The sequence below is a fragment of the Danio aesculapii genome, chromosome 8 (genome assembly GCF_903798145.1).
Source record: "Danio aesculapii chromosome 8, fDanAes4.1, whole genome shotgun sequence".
Lineage (NCBI taxonomy): Eukaryota > Metazoa > Chordata > Actinopteri > Cypriniformes > Danionidae > Danio > Danio aesculapii.
In genome coordinates this window covers 38,324,838-38,339,106 of record NC_079442.1, presented here as the reverse complement: position 1 = coordinate 38,339,106, position 14,269 = coordinate 38,324,838, and the positions used below count along the sequence as shown (strand labels likewise).

The 14,269-nt window shown below is 37.4% G+C and overlaps 1 protein-coding gene across 4 annotated transcripts in view; it reads right to left on the bottom strand.

Moving 5' to 3' along the window:
- Nucleotides 1-3,054: 3,054 nt before the first annotated feature.
- Nucleotides 3,055-14,269, bottom strand: part of bcar3 (BCAR3 adaptor protein, NSP family member) — a 133,508-nt gene continuing 122,293 nt past the window's right edge. For 3 of the 4 annotated variants that reach the window (XM_056463904.1, XM_056463906.1, XM_056463907.1), the window contains 5 exons: nucleotides 13,389-13,504; nucleotides 10,319-10,490; nucleotides 10,079-10,190; nucleotides 7,473-7,679; nucleotides 3,055-3,877 (listed from right to left, as the gene is read on the bottom strand). In XM_056463904.1, the coding sequence (XP_056319879.1) occupies nucleotides 3,702-3,877; nucleotides 7,473-7,679; nucleotides 10,079-10,190; nucleotides 10,319-10,490; nucleotides 13,389-13,504 (783 nt within the window). In that variant the 3' untranslated portion in view covers nucleotides 3,055-3,701. The remainder of the gene's footprint in view (nucleotides 3,878-7,472; nucleotides 7,680-10,078; nucleotides 10,191-10,318; nucleotides 10,491-13,388; nucleotides 13,505-14,269) is intronic. The other variant, XM_056463905.1, reaches the window with a different exon arrangement.

Sequence of the window (14,269 nt, the reverse complement as noted above, 5' to 3'; positions counted from 1 at the left end):
TTGCTCCTAATAGCAGATCCTTTATAGAAACTACGTTTTAGTATGCAGCCTGATATTGAAGAATATAATAATTCCAAGTTGAATGGTGTAACTTCAGAGCAGCACCTCTGTCTTTGGTCTCTGTCTCTGGTCAGTCTTTGTTGTCATTGGAGCTCTCAGTGACTCTGTCCTCTCTCTTCTCTCTGTGGCTGCAGGTTCCTGATTGGATGAGTGGGGTTCTGTGGTGTTTGGTGGACGGGACTCACTGCTGTGGGTCTGTTAGTGGGGCGGTGGGGGCGAATTTAAGAGCGAGATCGTGTTGGGGCAGGTTGCATGTTTGCATGCTGTTTGTGTCATGGCCATTAACATCATTCCATTGCAGCAGATGTTCCAGGGATATGCATGGAGGGCATGGGAGAATGGGGAAAGACGCTCTTGAGCAATAATGGAGAACCCAAAGAGAGTCAGTCATTACCTGGTACTAACATGTTTGCCTTCATCTCATGTTCATCATAACATGCTCCTGCATGATTTCATTCCTCATTCTGTGACCCCTTAATAGGATCTAACCACTTATCCAACCACTTTCATCTCGTTTGTTTGATTTTTCTCCTTTTGTTTTTGCTCATTGGTGCATTCCATTTTAACCATGGCATAACTCTCAAAAGCATGACCAATCTGAGTAGAGGAAGCATGGTAACCAGTGCAACAGTCCCCACTGCAACATCCACCACTTGCCGCGCCACCTCTGCATAAGTCTGGAGGATTTTGACCAGCAGGGGGAACCAAACCAGCAGAGGAAACTCCAGCGAGGACCTTGAATACCAACCCATCATCTCTGCCTTAATGACAGGCCTCTGTATGGAAACCGAAACCCTATAGGGGTCTATCTGATCCTCAATGCCCATAAAAGTGGGCTTGCCAGCTCTCTGCGGTGCTTTTTTTTTCTCCATTTCTTGTCCAGCTCCCGGTGTCACGTGCTAAAAGACATGCTTACTGCCTCCTATCAAGGGACCACACGTCTCCAGAATCTGATCTCAAGTGCGTGTATTTGTGAATGTGATTCTTACTTATCAAACTGTGTATGCATATGGATGCGTATATGCATATGTATATACCTAGTTAGTTTTTATTATTAAAGTGTATGTATTAACATCTTTATTTCAGAATGAATGTGCCATTGTGACTTTTTCTTAACCAAGCAAGTGACTTTCAGGCTTTGCTTTCAGAACCGTGCCGTAATCTCTTTGTAACCAGTTCTTCTTCCTGTCTGAAGTCTGTTCTCAGTAGGACCCTGGTCTTGAATGATGCACTTTTTACCCTGTTGCATTTGAATTGGAGTCATAATGAGGCGAATGCTGTCGGGTGTGAATGCTTTCTTTTGTGTGATTGTGCTGTACAGCGAGGCAAAGTTGACCACTATATACTGGGGTTTGTTTTGGAGCAAGAGCAACTGAGAAATAAATACTTATGTCTGTTTGTCTCCTTCATCCTGCCTGTATTTTTTTTGTATATATATGTCTGTTTCATTATTCTTGTGCATTTGCGTTGGGCATTTGAGGAGCTCAGGTTTCTAACAAGCAGATACTGTATATGCAGTGCATTATAGGTGCATTATGTCATGCGTTAAACCTAAAATACACAAATATGTTACCGTTTAGGTTTGGAGATTGTAGTCAGATTTTTTATTTAGATTTCATTGCATTTCATTCATTCATTTTCCTTCGGCTTAGTCCCCTATTTATTAGGGGTCGCCACAGCAGAATGAACTGCCAACTATTCCAGCATATGTTTTACGCAGCAGATGCTAGGTGTGTCAAAATTAATTGTTTCTTCGGTGCACTGCGATGCAGATGCGGACAATTTGTTATCGGTTCAGTAATAGATCATAACCGGTGATTACGTACTGACGCCATTCATACTATGGCGATGGAGGAAACCGCGAATAATTAAAACACTCTAATTAAAAACTCAGAAACTTTGCACAATTCACTGCATGTGTGTTTGCTGGACAGTATTTCTCTGACACTGCAGTTACAGCAGAAGCCCTGTTTCATTGTTATGGAGAAAATGAAAGTAAACTCCATCTCTCTGTCTCTCGGTCTCTGACCTGCTGTCGCGAGGTAACTTTTCCTGTCTTCACAGCTGTTACAGCGATACTTCTGGATACAGACATGAGAGCGTGTCTGCTGAGTGAATTTTCTCCTCTAGCTGTGATCGCCGCTGTTTATCAGTGTCGCTCATAGGTGAACAGTGCCAGAGCGTTAGAGCCAATCGCAGCAGTCTGCAAGAACAGATTTCTTCTCCATTAACTGTTCCCGCTGAATTAAGACGAGAGAGAAGAGCCGAGCGCTCTCTATTTGCTTAAGTTTCATTCACTACGATGATGCTAATAAGTGAAACGGAGCTCTCTGGAATCATAATAAAATCATATAGGAATCATAAATCAAAATGCGTTGTTGCCTTGGTAATGCAAGCATAATGTAAACAGAAGTGATCAATACTTTAAAAGTGCTCGATTATTAAGATGTGTTGACATTTATTATCTGCATAATTAGTTGAGATTGTTGAGTCGAGATGTAAAATAGAAAAAGGGGAAATGTAAGCCTTTTCTCTTTATTTTCTTGAGCAATTTATTTGAACGTACAATTTTCAAGATGCCCTATTTTGTTTAATTAATGCGCGAACATGCAAATCTGCAGTCATGTCTGTGAAGCTCTTGCTTTGTCAGGTGTTTCTTACCCAATAAATATGTTTATTGTTCTTTGAATTGTTCTGTAGGCATTTTTTTTCTGAGCATAGCACAAACTCAAACTAGTGACCTTCTTGCTGTGAGGCGACAATGCTAACCACTGAGCCACCGTGCTGCCATGATGGTGAATTTATTTTTTATCAAATCATAGTAACAACAGTAATATTGTGAAATAATATTTCAATATAAAATAAGCATATTCTATTCTAATATATTGTGCAATATCAATTATTTCTGTGACGACAGTGCTGAATTTTATGCATAAAATCTTTGCTGAAAAACAGGAGGCATCGAGAAATACAACAAAAACATTTCTATAACAATTAAAAAAAAAGACTTTTATTAGATATTTATTCAATATTTAATTTCCGAATATTTATGAGTGAATATTTACAAATCAATAATACTTAATACATTATATTATACAAACTAGCCTTCACATGCGTACACTAGTGATAAATATGTACATCGCTTTCCATTTTTAAACAGATCAACACTGTTCGACCAATGACATTTCTAAAAGTTTACAAACTTCCTCCCGTTCCTTCATAGCGCAAAGAACATTCGTCTTGAAGGTGTGGGCCATCACATCATATCAAGTGATGCATACACCTCTCAGCCTGTAATTTTATCTGCATTTCCTGGGCTTGATGATGTACCGGTCATCAGATATATTCTACATCCTCTTCCTTCGTTTCTTGAAGGCAAAATTGGTACCTGCCCATTCCATCAGACATAAGCGTAGTGGAGCACACACATCTGGAATGTGCATTTAGAAGAAAGTGTCCATAAACAAGTGCCATTTGTACTCATGATTCATGAATGGCTTCCGACTTGCAATCTGCACGTGAGCTTTTGAAGCTCGTAATCTGTCAGAGAACGTCTTTTTGAGGTGTCAGTCTCCACTGAGCCCTTTGAACGGTTTCTGCTTGCTCAGACAGTCTAATGCGTATATAAAGTGTCTGGTTGTTCAGAGTTCTGTGTGTTTGACTGCAGGCTCTAGTTTTCTAGACAGGGCCGTGAGGATGAGCTTGAATTTGTCGTATCTCTCAGTCTGCTCCACTGCAGCTCCTCTGCTCCCCCAGAGCAAACGCAACTGGAAATCTGTCCTCAAGATCTCCAGCATGTCTTCATTGGGTTGGAAGTCTGGAGAGAGAGAAAGAGTTTAACACTTCAGTTTCACTCATACATGTGCATAATGCAGCTACATTTGGTTGTCTGTTCATCTTCTTGTCCTTAATCCTGATCTGATTCTTACGGAAGTGCTCAGAGGCCATGTGTCGTTATATTTTTCTTTCTTGTATTCTCGTGATCTCGACATATCAAAAGTTCTTTGCTCGTGATCACGTCTTAATTTTTTTGTGATCTCCACATATAAAAAGTAGCCTTCTTAATATTATGACTTATTTTTCTTGTTATGTCGACATAACAAAGGTTGTTTTATCAAGTTTACAACCCTTTTTTCAGCTTGTTCTAACACACAGGTGTCAAATCCAGTTTCTGGAGGGCCGTAGCCCTGCACAGTTCAGTTCCAAACTTGCTTCAACACACTTACCTGTAGGTTTGAAAAGCTGCATCCCAAATGGCACACTATACACTTTGCGCTTATGTAGTTATGCACTTGCACACTCAACAGCATAGTATATGTATGTAGTGTCATCCCAAATGGAGCACGTTTTTTTTACTAAGCGGAAATTCAAACCATTTCCCGGATGACGTTTGATGGTTGTTAAATTAGCTAAATAAACTGACCAAACTACCTGCCATGAGTATAAGCGCATTCACCATCAGGAGGCGCTATAATCACTCTCAAAGGAGAATTTTGCTTTCACAATCCAAAATAAATCAGGTAATCCAACATCAGTGCACAAAAGCAAAGCAGCAGCTGTTGAGTGTGTGAAGTGTCCAACAATCCACACTTCATTTCTACAGTTGAATAAGTATTTAAAGTGCACTTAATCTTTTTAGAGTTTTGTGAACGCACTACTTTACACTATTCATACTACAAAATGGCGTGGAATAGTGCATACGTATTTGGGACGCACCTAAACAAAACTGAAGGAATCCATTAGTTTAATCAGGTGTGTTTAATTACTGCTGGAACTAAACTGTGCTGAGCAGTGGCCCTCCAGGAACTGAGTTAGACACCTGTGTTTGTATTCTTATTATTATGCCTGTTCTGAATGCCTTTAATGTGTTGCACGAATGCGAGCCTGCAATCGTTCTCTCTCGGTTCGCAGGGCTGGTGCAGACTCGCTGCTGTTCTAGGCAAAACACTTGTGCTGCCCCTTTATCATACACAAGCATGAAGTTACATGTGGAAGATCCTATTTTAAAGGCTGGAGTGTAGCCTACATCTGAATTTTTGTTGGCCTGGTCATACATTGGGCAGGTAATAAGTATAAAAATAATTAATACATTAATAAACAAAAGCAAAAAAAGGAAGTAGTGTTTAACTTTATGTTGAGATCACATTCACAAGTGATCATGAGGAAATATTTGAATGCATGGCCTCTAAAGACAAAGTTCAGTAATTTTCAGGTATGACAATTAGCTTTTACAATCAAATTGACACCTGGAAAATGCTGCTACTAGTTAACTAACAACAGCATTTGCTAAATATTTTACACCATGAACTCTGAACATCTAGTTAGTTTTAAATAAGGATGTTTGAAGGCCAATGATTAGCTAACCCCACTCCTAGTAAGTGGACATGGCAACCTTCAAATGCATTCTTAGCGAAGCCACCCTTCAAATATAAACAAAACATCTGTGTCTGCGAGACTGTAGTTAATCATGTTATTTTAGTCAAAAATAGAGAACAGCGAATCATTTTAACTGCGAGAATTAGTTGTGTTCTGTACACATGATAAAATTATTTGAGAAATTCACTCTGATCTGCTGTGTGTATATTAGGCACGGACGCTAACCGTTTTCAAGATTTACCATGGTTTGGAAAAGTCAAGGTTTTAAAACTGCAACATTTTCTGTAATACCCTTCCTAAGGTATGTGTACGATTTTTTTATTTACTTTTTTTTGTTTGTTAGGACAACAGTACAGTATCTTCAGCTGAAAAGATATCCAAAGATGCCATTTAAAATCGTAAAGAAATCAAATCAATGTTTTTGAAACTAAGGAATACTGCAGAAGGCAATGATTCATTTTCATTATTCAGCCTGGCATGTTTACTGCTCCAAAATATCATAAATCTTTCACAAAATAAAATATATTGTTTTCAAAGGGGGGAACAAATTGTTGTTTTTCACCCAGACATTTAAAAAGAATATATTTTAGAGCAGTAATCACAATATCGTGAAACCGTGATATTTTTAGCCAAGGTTATCATACAGTCAGAAAGTTATACCAGCCCATGCCTAGTGTATATGGCCTGTGTTGTTATTTTAGGTGTTATAAGGTGATTAACAATTTTAACATTTGTAACCCTGGACCACAAAACCAGTTTAAAAGGGTTGATTTTTGTTAAAAGAGACAAAATTCCATTGGTGTATGGTTTAACTATTTCAATTATCTGGAATTTGAGGGTTCAAAAAAGTCTAAATATTGAGAAAATAGCCTTTAAAGTTGTCTAAATTAAATTCTTCTCAATGCATATTACATTTTATATATTTATGTTAAGAAATTGACAATATCTTTAAAGGATGTGATCTTTTCTTAATATTCTAGTGATTTTTGGTATAAAAGAAAACTATATTTTGAAGGCATGCAATGTCTTTATGGCTATTCCCACAAATATCCGCTTGTTAAGTGGTGACGTATGGAATACTGTTTCCGGGTCCAAGCCGCTACTCATTTGAATTGAGAAAAAATTAATTTATGACCACTTTTTAGTCCTATCACATAAGTGAATTTTCTATAAAATCAGTGTTCACAACAGTCTCTGGACTTGCTGCATCACAAATACCAAAATTTTAACAACTTATTAAAAAATGAATCACTTACTGGTCATTGGAAATTAGGCATGGATATATACATTGAGATCGTGATTTATGAAAGTATTACAGCGCTTTGTAAACGTTTATTATTACCATAGTCTCCCCATACAGTTTAATAGAGCACTTGGACCTGAAAGCCGCTTTGCATGTCATCACACTTAACAAGTGGATACTCATGCAACATTAAAACTGATTTTGTGGTCCAGAGTCACCTTTAATTATTAGATTACTGAAAATAAAACTAAACGTATATAGAAACATAAACATTTAGTATTGTCCATTGTTAAAGATACACAAAACTGTATTGAAGTTTTGCTTGTAACGTGCACACTGTGTGAGTTTAAGATATTTGTTTACTTGGCTTTTATTGTAAGGTTTAGTACTAAAAGCTGTTGTAAATATGTAACTGTTGTTAGGTAAATATATTGATTTACATCCCTCAAATTTCAAGTGAAAATCCCTGTAGTGATTGATGATTCATTCTGAGTCAGACGTGACTAAAGACATGATGACTGACTCAGTAAGTAGCTCATGTTAATGTAGTGTCTGCTATGAACTATGTCTTAGGCTGAATGAACCAGCAAATAACATTTGTGAATTAAACTGTATTGGCTATGCTGTTTGCTTATTTAACTTGTTAAAAGAATCCTTGATGCGCAATGCTAATTTTGAATCTGTATTTTCATGGAGCTCCAGCCTTAATATAAATGTTGTATCAGATCGATGTGTTTGGCTCAAAGTCCTGCATGTTCCTGTTGAATTGACTGTGGTAATGTCCTTGATTTACCCTGGAGGATCCGCTGTGCATTGCAGGTGTAGGTGTCCGCATTGCGTGCAACCGCTCGAGCTCCTTCCAGGTGCCGAAACATGATTTCACAGCCTTGATCGGTGTTCTCCCAGACGTCCACACCCTCGAAGGTGACTGCAGGCCTCTCCATCAAGGTGAGCAGCGGCATCAGCAGAGGAACACTGGCATTGCTCAGCGGGATTTCAGCTGGAAACACAGAGGTTGTGTCCCTCATTACACACTATATACAGTTGAAGTGAAAATGATTAGCCCTCCTGTGAATTTTTTTTTTAACAGTATTTCCGCTAATATTTTTTCTTCTGGAGAAAGTTATTTAGGCTAGAATAAAAGAGTTTTACATTTAAAAAAAACAAACAATTTAAGGTCAATATTATTAGTCCCCTTAGCAAGATTTATTTATTTTTTTTTGGTTGTCTACAGAATAAACTATCATTATACAATGACCACATCTTGCCTAGTTCACTTAATTTAACTAATTTAGTCTTTTCATGTCACTTTAAGCTGAATACTAGTGTCTTGAAAAATATCTAGTCAAATATTATTTACTGTCATCATGGCAAAGATAAAATAAATCAGTTATTAGAAATGAGTTTTTAAAACTATTATGTTAATGTTGAAAAAATCTTTCTGTTAAGCAAATTGTGGAAAAATTATACAGGGGCTTAATAATTTAGGGGGGCTAATAATTCTGTTTCAACTATGTACTCAAGTTTGTGAGTTTCATAAGGTTATTTTATTAATCATCATTGTGGTCTGAAAGCTCTGCACTCTTCACAATGTTAAGTGTCCAACATGTATTTCATATAAATAAGTGTGTAATCTGGTTATTTATCTGGTTTACATTTTGAAGTTTTCAGTCTGAACATTACTTGCACTTAAAGGAAAAAAAGGAAATGACCTCATCATTTACTCAGCCTTGTGTGGATTTATTCCTTTCAGTTTCTTCTGTTAAACCCAAAAAAGAAGATATTTTGAACATTGTTTGTACTCATCGACTTCCATAGTAGGGAAATAATAACTATGGTAGTCAATGGGCACGAGCAATCAGCATTCTTCAAAATATCTTCTTTTGTGTTCAACAGAAGAAAGAAACTGAAATGGGTTGAGAACAAGTGAAGGGTGAGTTAATGAGGGCAGAATTTTAAGTTGAGGCAAACTATTCCTTTGAAAACACAGAAAAGTGCAGAAGTGTGTGAATTTGGACGCATCTACAATCAAAAAATTAACTCAAAGCTCTGATAATATCATGTATGTCTATTATGCATTGTACATTTCCAAGTCTCCTAAGTTATTCTAATTGAACTATAAAGAGACATTTTTAAGCATATTTCATGAGTTACATATACAGTTGACTGAGACTGATCTCAGAACTTATTTTAGGACAGTTATTGCAACTAACTGCATTTTTGCTAATTAAGCTGCCAAAACCCAAAGCATGGGTGATTCTGTAAGGTGGTAAACTCAAAGCATTACATCAGAATCTTCTAAATCTTCAAACTAAAGTGAAGATTAAACTCTAACAAGTCTTCCTATTAACTTTAAACACCTAAGATTACTTTTATTGTGGACATTTCCCTCTCCTAATTACAGAAGTCCTAAGAGGCCATGCATTAAAATATTTATTCTCTCTTGTTTTGTCGTGATCATGACTTCATTATCTCGTGATCTCGACATATCAGCTTGTTTTCTCGTGATCTCGACATAACAAAAAGTTGTTTTCTCGTGATCGCGACTTGATTATCTCGTGATCTCGACATAACAAAAAGTTATGTCGTGATCACGACTTATTTTTTTGCTTTAATATATGCACTAATTATTATTATAATTATTATTTATATATAATATAACCGGGCCACTGATAATGTTAAGATGCACACTCATTTATTCCTCATGTAACTTAATGATTGTTTATGATGAAGGGGCAGCACGAATGTTAAGCCTAGAGCAGTGAGTCTGCAGCGGCCCTGCCTAACAGCAGACACGCATTCGTGCAACACATTGAAGGTGTTCGGAACAGCCACACTAATATGAGCGCAAACGCTCGTGCTCAAGATTAGTATACATTCATGATTATATTCATGTATATGACTTTATATCATTATTTACAATAATATTCCCTCAACTGTAACTCTATACATTGGCCAGATATTAATAATAATAATAATAGTCACAAAAAAAAAGTCGTGATTATAACATAACTTAGGTTGAGATCACGAGAAAATGAGTTGTTATGTCAAGATCACAAGATAATTAAGTCATGATCACAACAAAACGAGAGAAAAGCTATTTTAATGCATGGCCTCTTAGGACTTCCGTACTTAATTCAGTACCACGTAAAGCATGCTGGGAACTACAAATCCCCTAACCAGCTAGTTGGACCAACACAAAACACTTAAGTTAACTTAATAGTTTACAAATTTAAGTGGACTGAACATAAAACAAATAAATTGGCCAAAGAAATGACAAGAATTGTGTTGTTTCAGCTCATTTTAGACAGGGAGTTTGAACAAGCAGCAGTAATCATTTTTTGATTGCAAGAACTAAAAATGAGCCATTTTAGACATGCTCTGTTGTCAAATACTCACCACCTCCTTCATAGAGTCCTTTGTAGAACGGTTTCAAAGATTTCTCATAAATGATGGCAGTCTGCGTATATTTCCTCCGCAAGCTAGTCCATGTGTGATCCAGCCTGGTAATCTGTTCATGCAAGACACATCACAGTTTAAAAGCCTGTTTCCTCCATATGACCACACGCTGAGGGGTACATAAAATAATCTGTAGTGTAAGTTAACAGAAAGTGGCAGATAGAAGGAGCCGCTGGGTACCTGAGGCATGTCCAGTGCTTTCATTATGGAGGAAAAGGCATAAAGATCCCCCATGGAGTCTTTGAGCTCCAGAGCCACCAGAATGATCCGGTTTAGTGTGGCTGCTCGCTCCTCCAGACTTCCTGTACACCCCAGGATGTCCACAGCCACTCCGATCGCCATAGTGTTATGCCTGTTAGAGAAGATCCAGCCATGCATGTTTAATGTCTTTGGACGCTGCAGATTGCTGTCTCGGGTCATTAATGTAGAAAACGGAGGACATGTTGATAATTTGTTCTCAGGACATGCAAGAAGTTAGTGGCTTCTTTAGTTTTTGATATTTTCGCTAAAGCTAGTCCTTGATTATTTCTAAAATGTAAGTCAATGGCTAGCAGTTGTTTGAGCGTCAATAAAACATATGCAGCAAATCAAAATGACAACATGTGGCTTCTGATGATACACTGAGGTCTTATGAAGCAAAACAATCAGTGTGTGCAAGAAGCTGAGCAATATTCATTCATTCATTTTAGTCCCTTATTTATCAGGGGTTTCCACAGTGGAGTGAACCACCAACTATTCCGGCATATATTTTACGCAGCGGATGCCCTTCCAGCTGCAACCCAGTACTGGAAAACACCCAAACACGCACTATGGCCAATTTAGTTCATCCAATTCACCTATAGCGCATGTCTTTGGACTGTGGGAGAAACCGGAGCGCTCTGAGAAAACCCACGACAACATGAGGAGAACATGCAAACTCCACACAGAAATGTCAATTGGCCCAGCTGAGACTCGAACCAGTGACCTTCTTGCTGTGAGGCGACAGTGCTAACCATTGAGCCACCCCAGCTGAGCAATATTTACAACATTATTACCTTTAATACACAACCTCTTGATGTCATTTTGAGTGGTTCACCACAGATTGAAGTTGCAGAATGATGTATTTGCAGGTCAAGAAAGACGTGTGTTGTATTGTTTATGTTTATTCTGGATTCTGCAAACTAAACATGTCACACTCCAGACTGTTGAGTGCACACTAAGGATGGGGTTGTGCATTAAAGGAACTGATGTTGTAAATAATATTTAATTTCTTGCATAGACAGATCATTTCCCTTCATTAGACTCTGTGTAATGTTCATTTTCATTTCACTCTGATCATTTGAAATAGTGTGGCTTTTTTATTGTCTTTTCTCCTCTGTTAAGCTGCTTTGACACAATCTACATTGTAAAAAAGTGCTGTTTGACTACATTGACTGTCAAAGAAGCTGTCAATTAGCCTTTTGGGGGGAGATTACCAAGGACAGCTTGAAAAGTCTTGGTTTCTCTGGATGTACTAGATTAATTAAGAATGCTTTTGTGTGTTTTTCTAGGTCTAAGATTTTTTTTTGCTAAATTGAAAATGTAAATATTGTCATTTAGAGCAGTTAATCAGAAAAATCAGCGGAAACTGGCCAAAGCAACACAGGTTTCATTTGACATGCAGGGTTATTCCACTAAGTACTGATTACTTGACTCTGAAGTAGGCCTGTCACAATAATTAATATATCGACTTATCGTGCAATACTTGGACATGACCTCATTATTCGTTTTTGGCATTGCAATATATATATTTACAAATTTATTTTACAATGACATTTACATTGTACCTCACCGGTGACAAAGTTTATAATAGAACATGAATAGTATGTATAATAGGACAGTGGTTCCCAACCTTTTTTGCCTGAGACCCCTTTTTCCCACAGAAAATATTGTAAAGCCCCCTCCACATTTAATCTAATAATAATTCGGTCAATACGTGGAGAGATCTTTGACAGGGCAAGATGCATATCATCCTCAAGTTGCGCACAAAGCCGATCCCTCACTCCTTCTGACATTTTTCAGATGCATTGTTTGACTGTATTAATTGATAATGGTATCTTGGCCAGTTGTTTTGATTAATCCTCTCAAAGTAATTCCTTGACAATCTCTGTTGAGCATGGCAAAATCAAAGTTTCTGCAATTGTATGCCCTTTCTTTGCTTTGGCCATTTCTTTTTTTTCCAGCAACTGCTTATGATATTTTTTAAAGTTTCTTGTCAGTAACTGTGACGTCCCCCATCTTATTTTGGGTGTGTCTCAATTTTTTTGCCTTGCGCTAAAAAATGCTCTGGGCTTGTCTCAGAATTGGGGATGAGTCTGCAACTGTCTTATTAATTTGGATGACCTCATGAATTCATTTGCAAGAACTTTGTCGCAGATAATACACTGTGGCTGGGTCAGAAACTCTTTGCTTCGAGTAAATGTAATAAAAACGTAATTCAGGTAACTATCTTGGTATTTCCTGCATTTCGTGTCTCCAGTATTGCTAGCGCTGTGACCCGAAATGTTTGGAGCTTCCTCACTTGGGTCCAGTATGCTTTGGTCATTACTAGCTGCTAAAGGCGAATCAGTGAGACTCTTTTTGTGTCCATTTTTTGGTCAGTCAGGGGATAAAATAAACTAAGGCAACATGATCATTCTCCTACATCGTCCACTGCTAAAAATGTAAAAAAAAAAATATGATGTGACCCCCCACAGAGCTTGCTGAGGCCCCCTTGTGGGTTGGGACCACACTTTTGGGAACCGCTGTAATAGGATATTTACCTTTTTAACATAAAATTATAGATTATAAATAACCTAAGAATGAGAAGTATTTTAAAGTGTTTGTCTATTTGTATTATTATGATATTATATAATATGTGGCATAAAATGATCTCAAAATGACAAATACCGTTTATCGCAACAATTTCTGTGACAATACATCACACAACAAAAGTTCCTTATCATGACAGGCCTACTCTGAAGTTAAAACATTGGCATTGTGTGGTCTAAAAGTTAACATGAATATTTCAAAAAAAAAAACATGACGCCTTTTTTGTTATTTAATACCAAAAAAATGCTGTCAATCCATTATTTGTTTAAACTAAACTATAAATCCAGAGAAATTGACCATTTTTTCTTAATTGATTCTATAACTTTATATCATACACAAAGTTTATTTCTTTAAGAAAGATGTCTGTAGTGAGCTATCATAAATATTGTTTATAGATGACGTGTTGACTGCATCTGTTTACCTCTCTATGAGGTCCAGCCTCAGCTGTCGTCCATGAGGAAGGGTCACCAGCTCCAGCCCGGAGCTCACACCCATTTGACCTTTCACCTCCTCGGAAACATTTAGTATCCTGGCAACCTGTAACACCAACACACAGCTTTTGCATTAAAGGTTGTATCATCCCCAATCAAAAGTGATAAAGCAGTGATTGAATAGAGTCTACTTTGTTGTCTTTTGTTTATAATGTTCGTCCTGTAACTGACATAATGAAACGGCTTAAGATTTAATTCCCGAATACACTCTGAAGCCTCTTTCATAAGCAGAAGGAAATGTGGAAAGTCACGTGTGCCTTTATAAAATTGGATTCGTCCACTTTTAGCCACTGCACGACTGTGCTCTGGTCCTCTGGTTGGCTGGAAGAACCCGTCTCTAACCTGAAGAATAGGCTGAGTCATATAATAAGACTAATTACAGAGCGGTTGCTCATGATTGTATTCAGTAAGTGGGTGTGGGGGGGGCAAGCCCTAATTCTGTTTCATCTTGACTTTTCTCCTTTTGTTCTTCTATGTTTGGTTTCTTTTTTTAAATTCTGCTTCCATTTTTATTGAAATCAAAAGCTATCAGATGTACTGTACAGTCTAGTCATCCGTTCTGTGGTTAATATTATATTAGCTGATATGTGAAGAATAACTGATGACAGGCCATTGAATTATTAATATTATTAGTGATACACCTTGGGTGTGTGTGTGTTTTTTGTTATTTAATCAAGCAGAGTCAATTATTCCGTTTATACTATGATTACCACACCTAAAGACACTGTTCAGATGTTTTATTTTAAAGAGCACCTGGTTTACCCCTTTTTCAAGATTTAAGAGAAGTCTTTTGTGTCTTCAAAATGTGTCT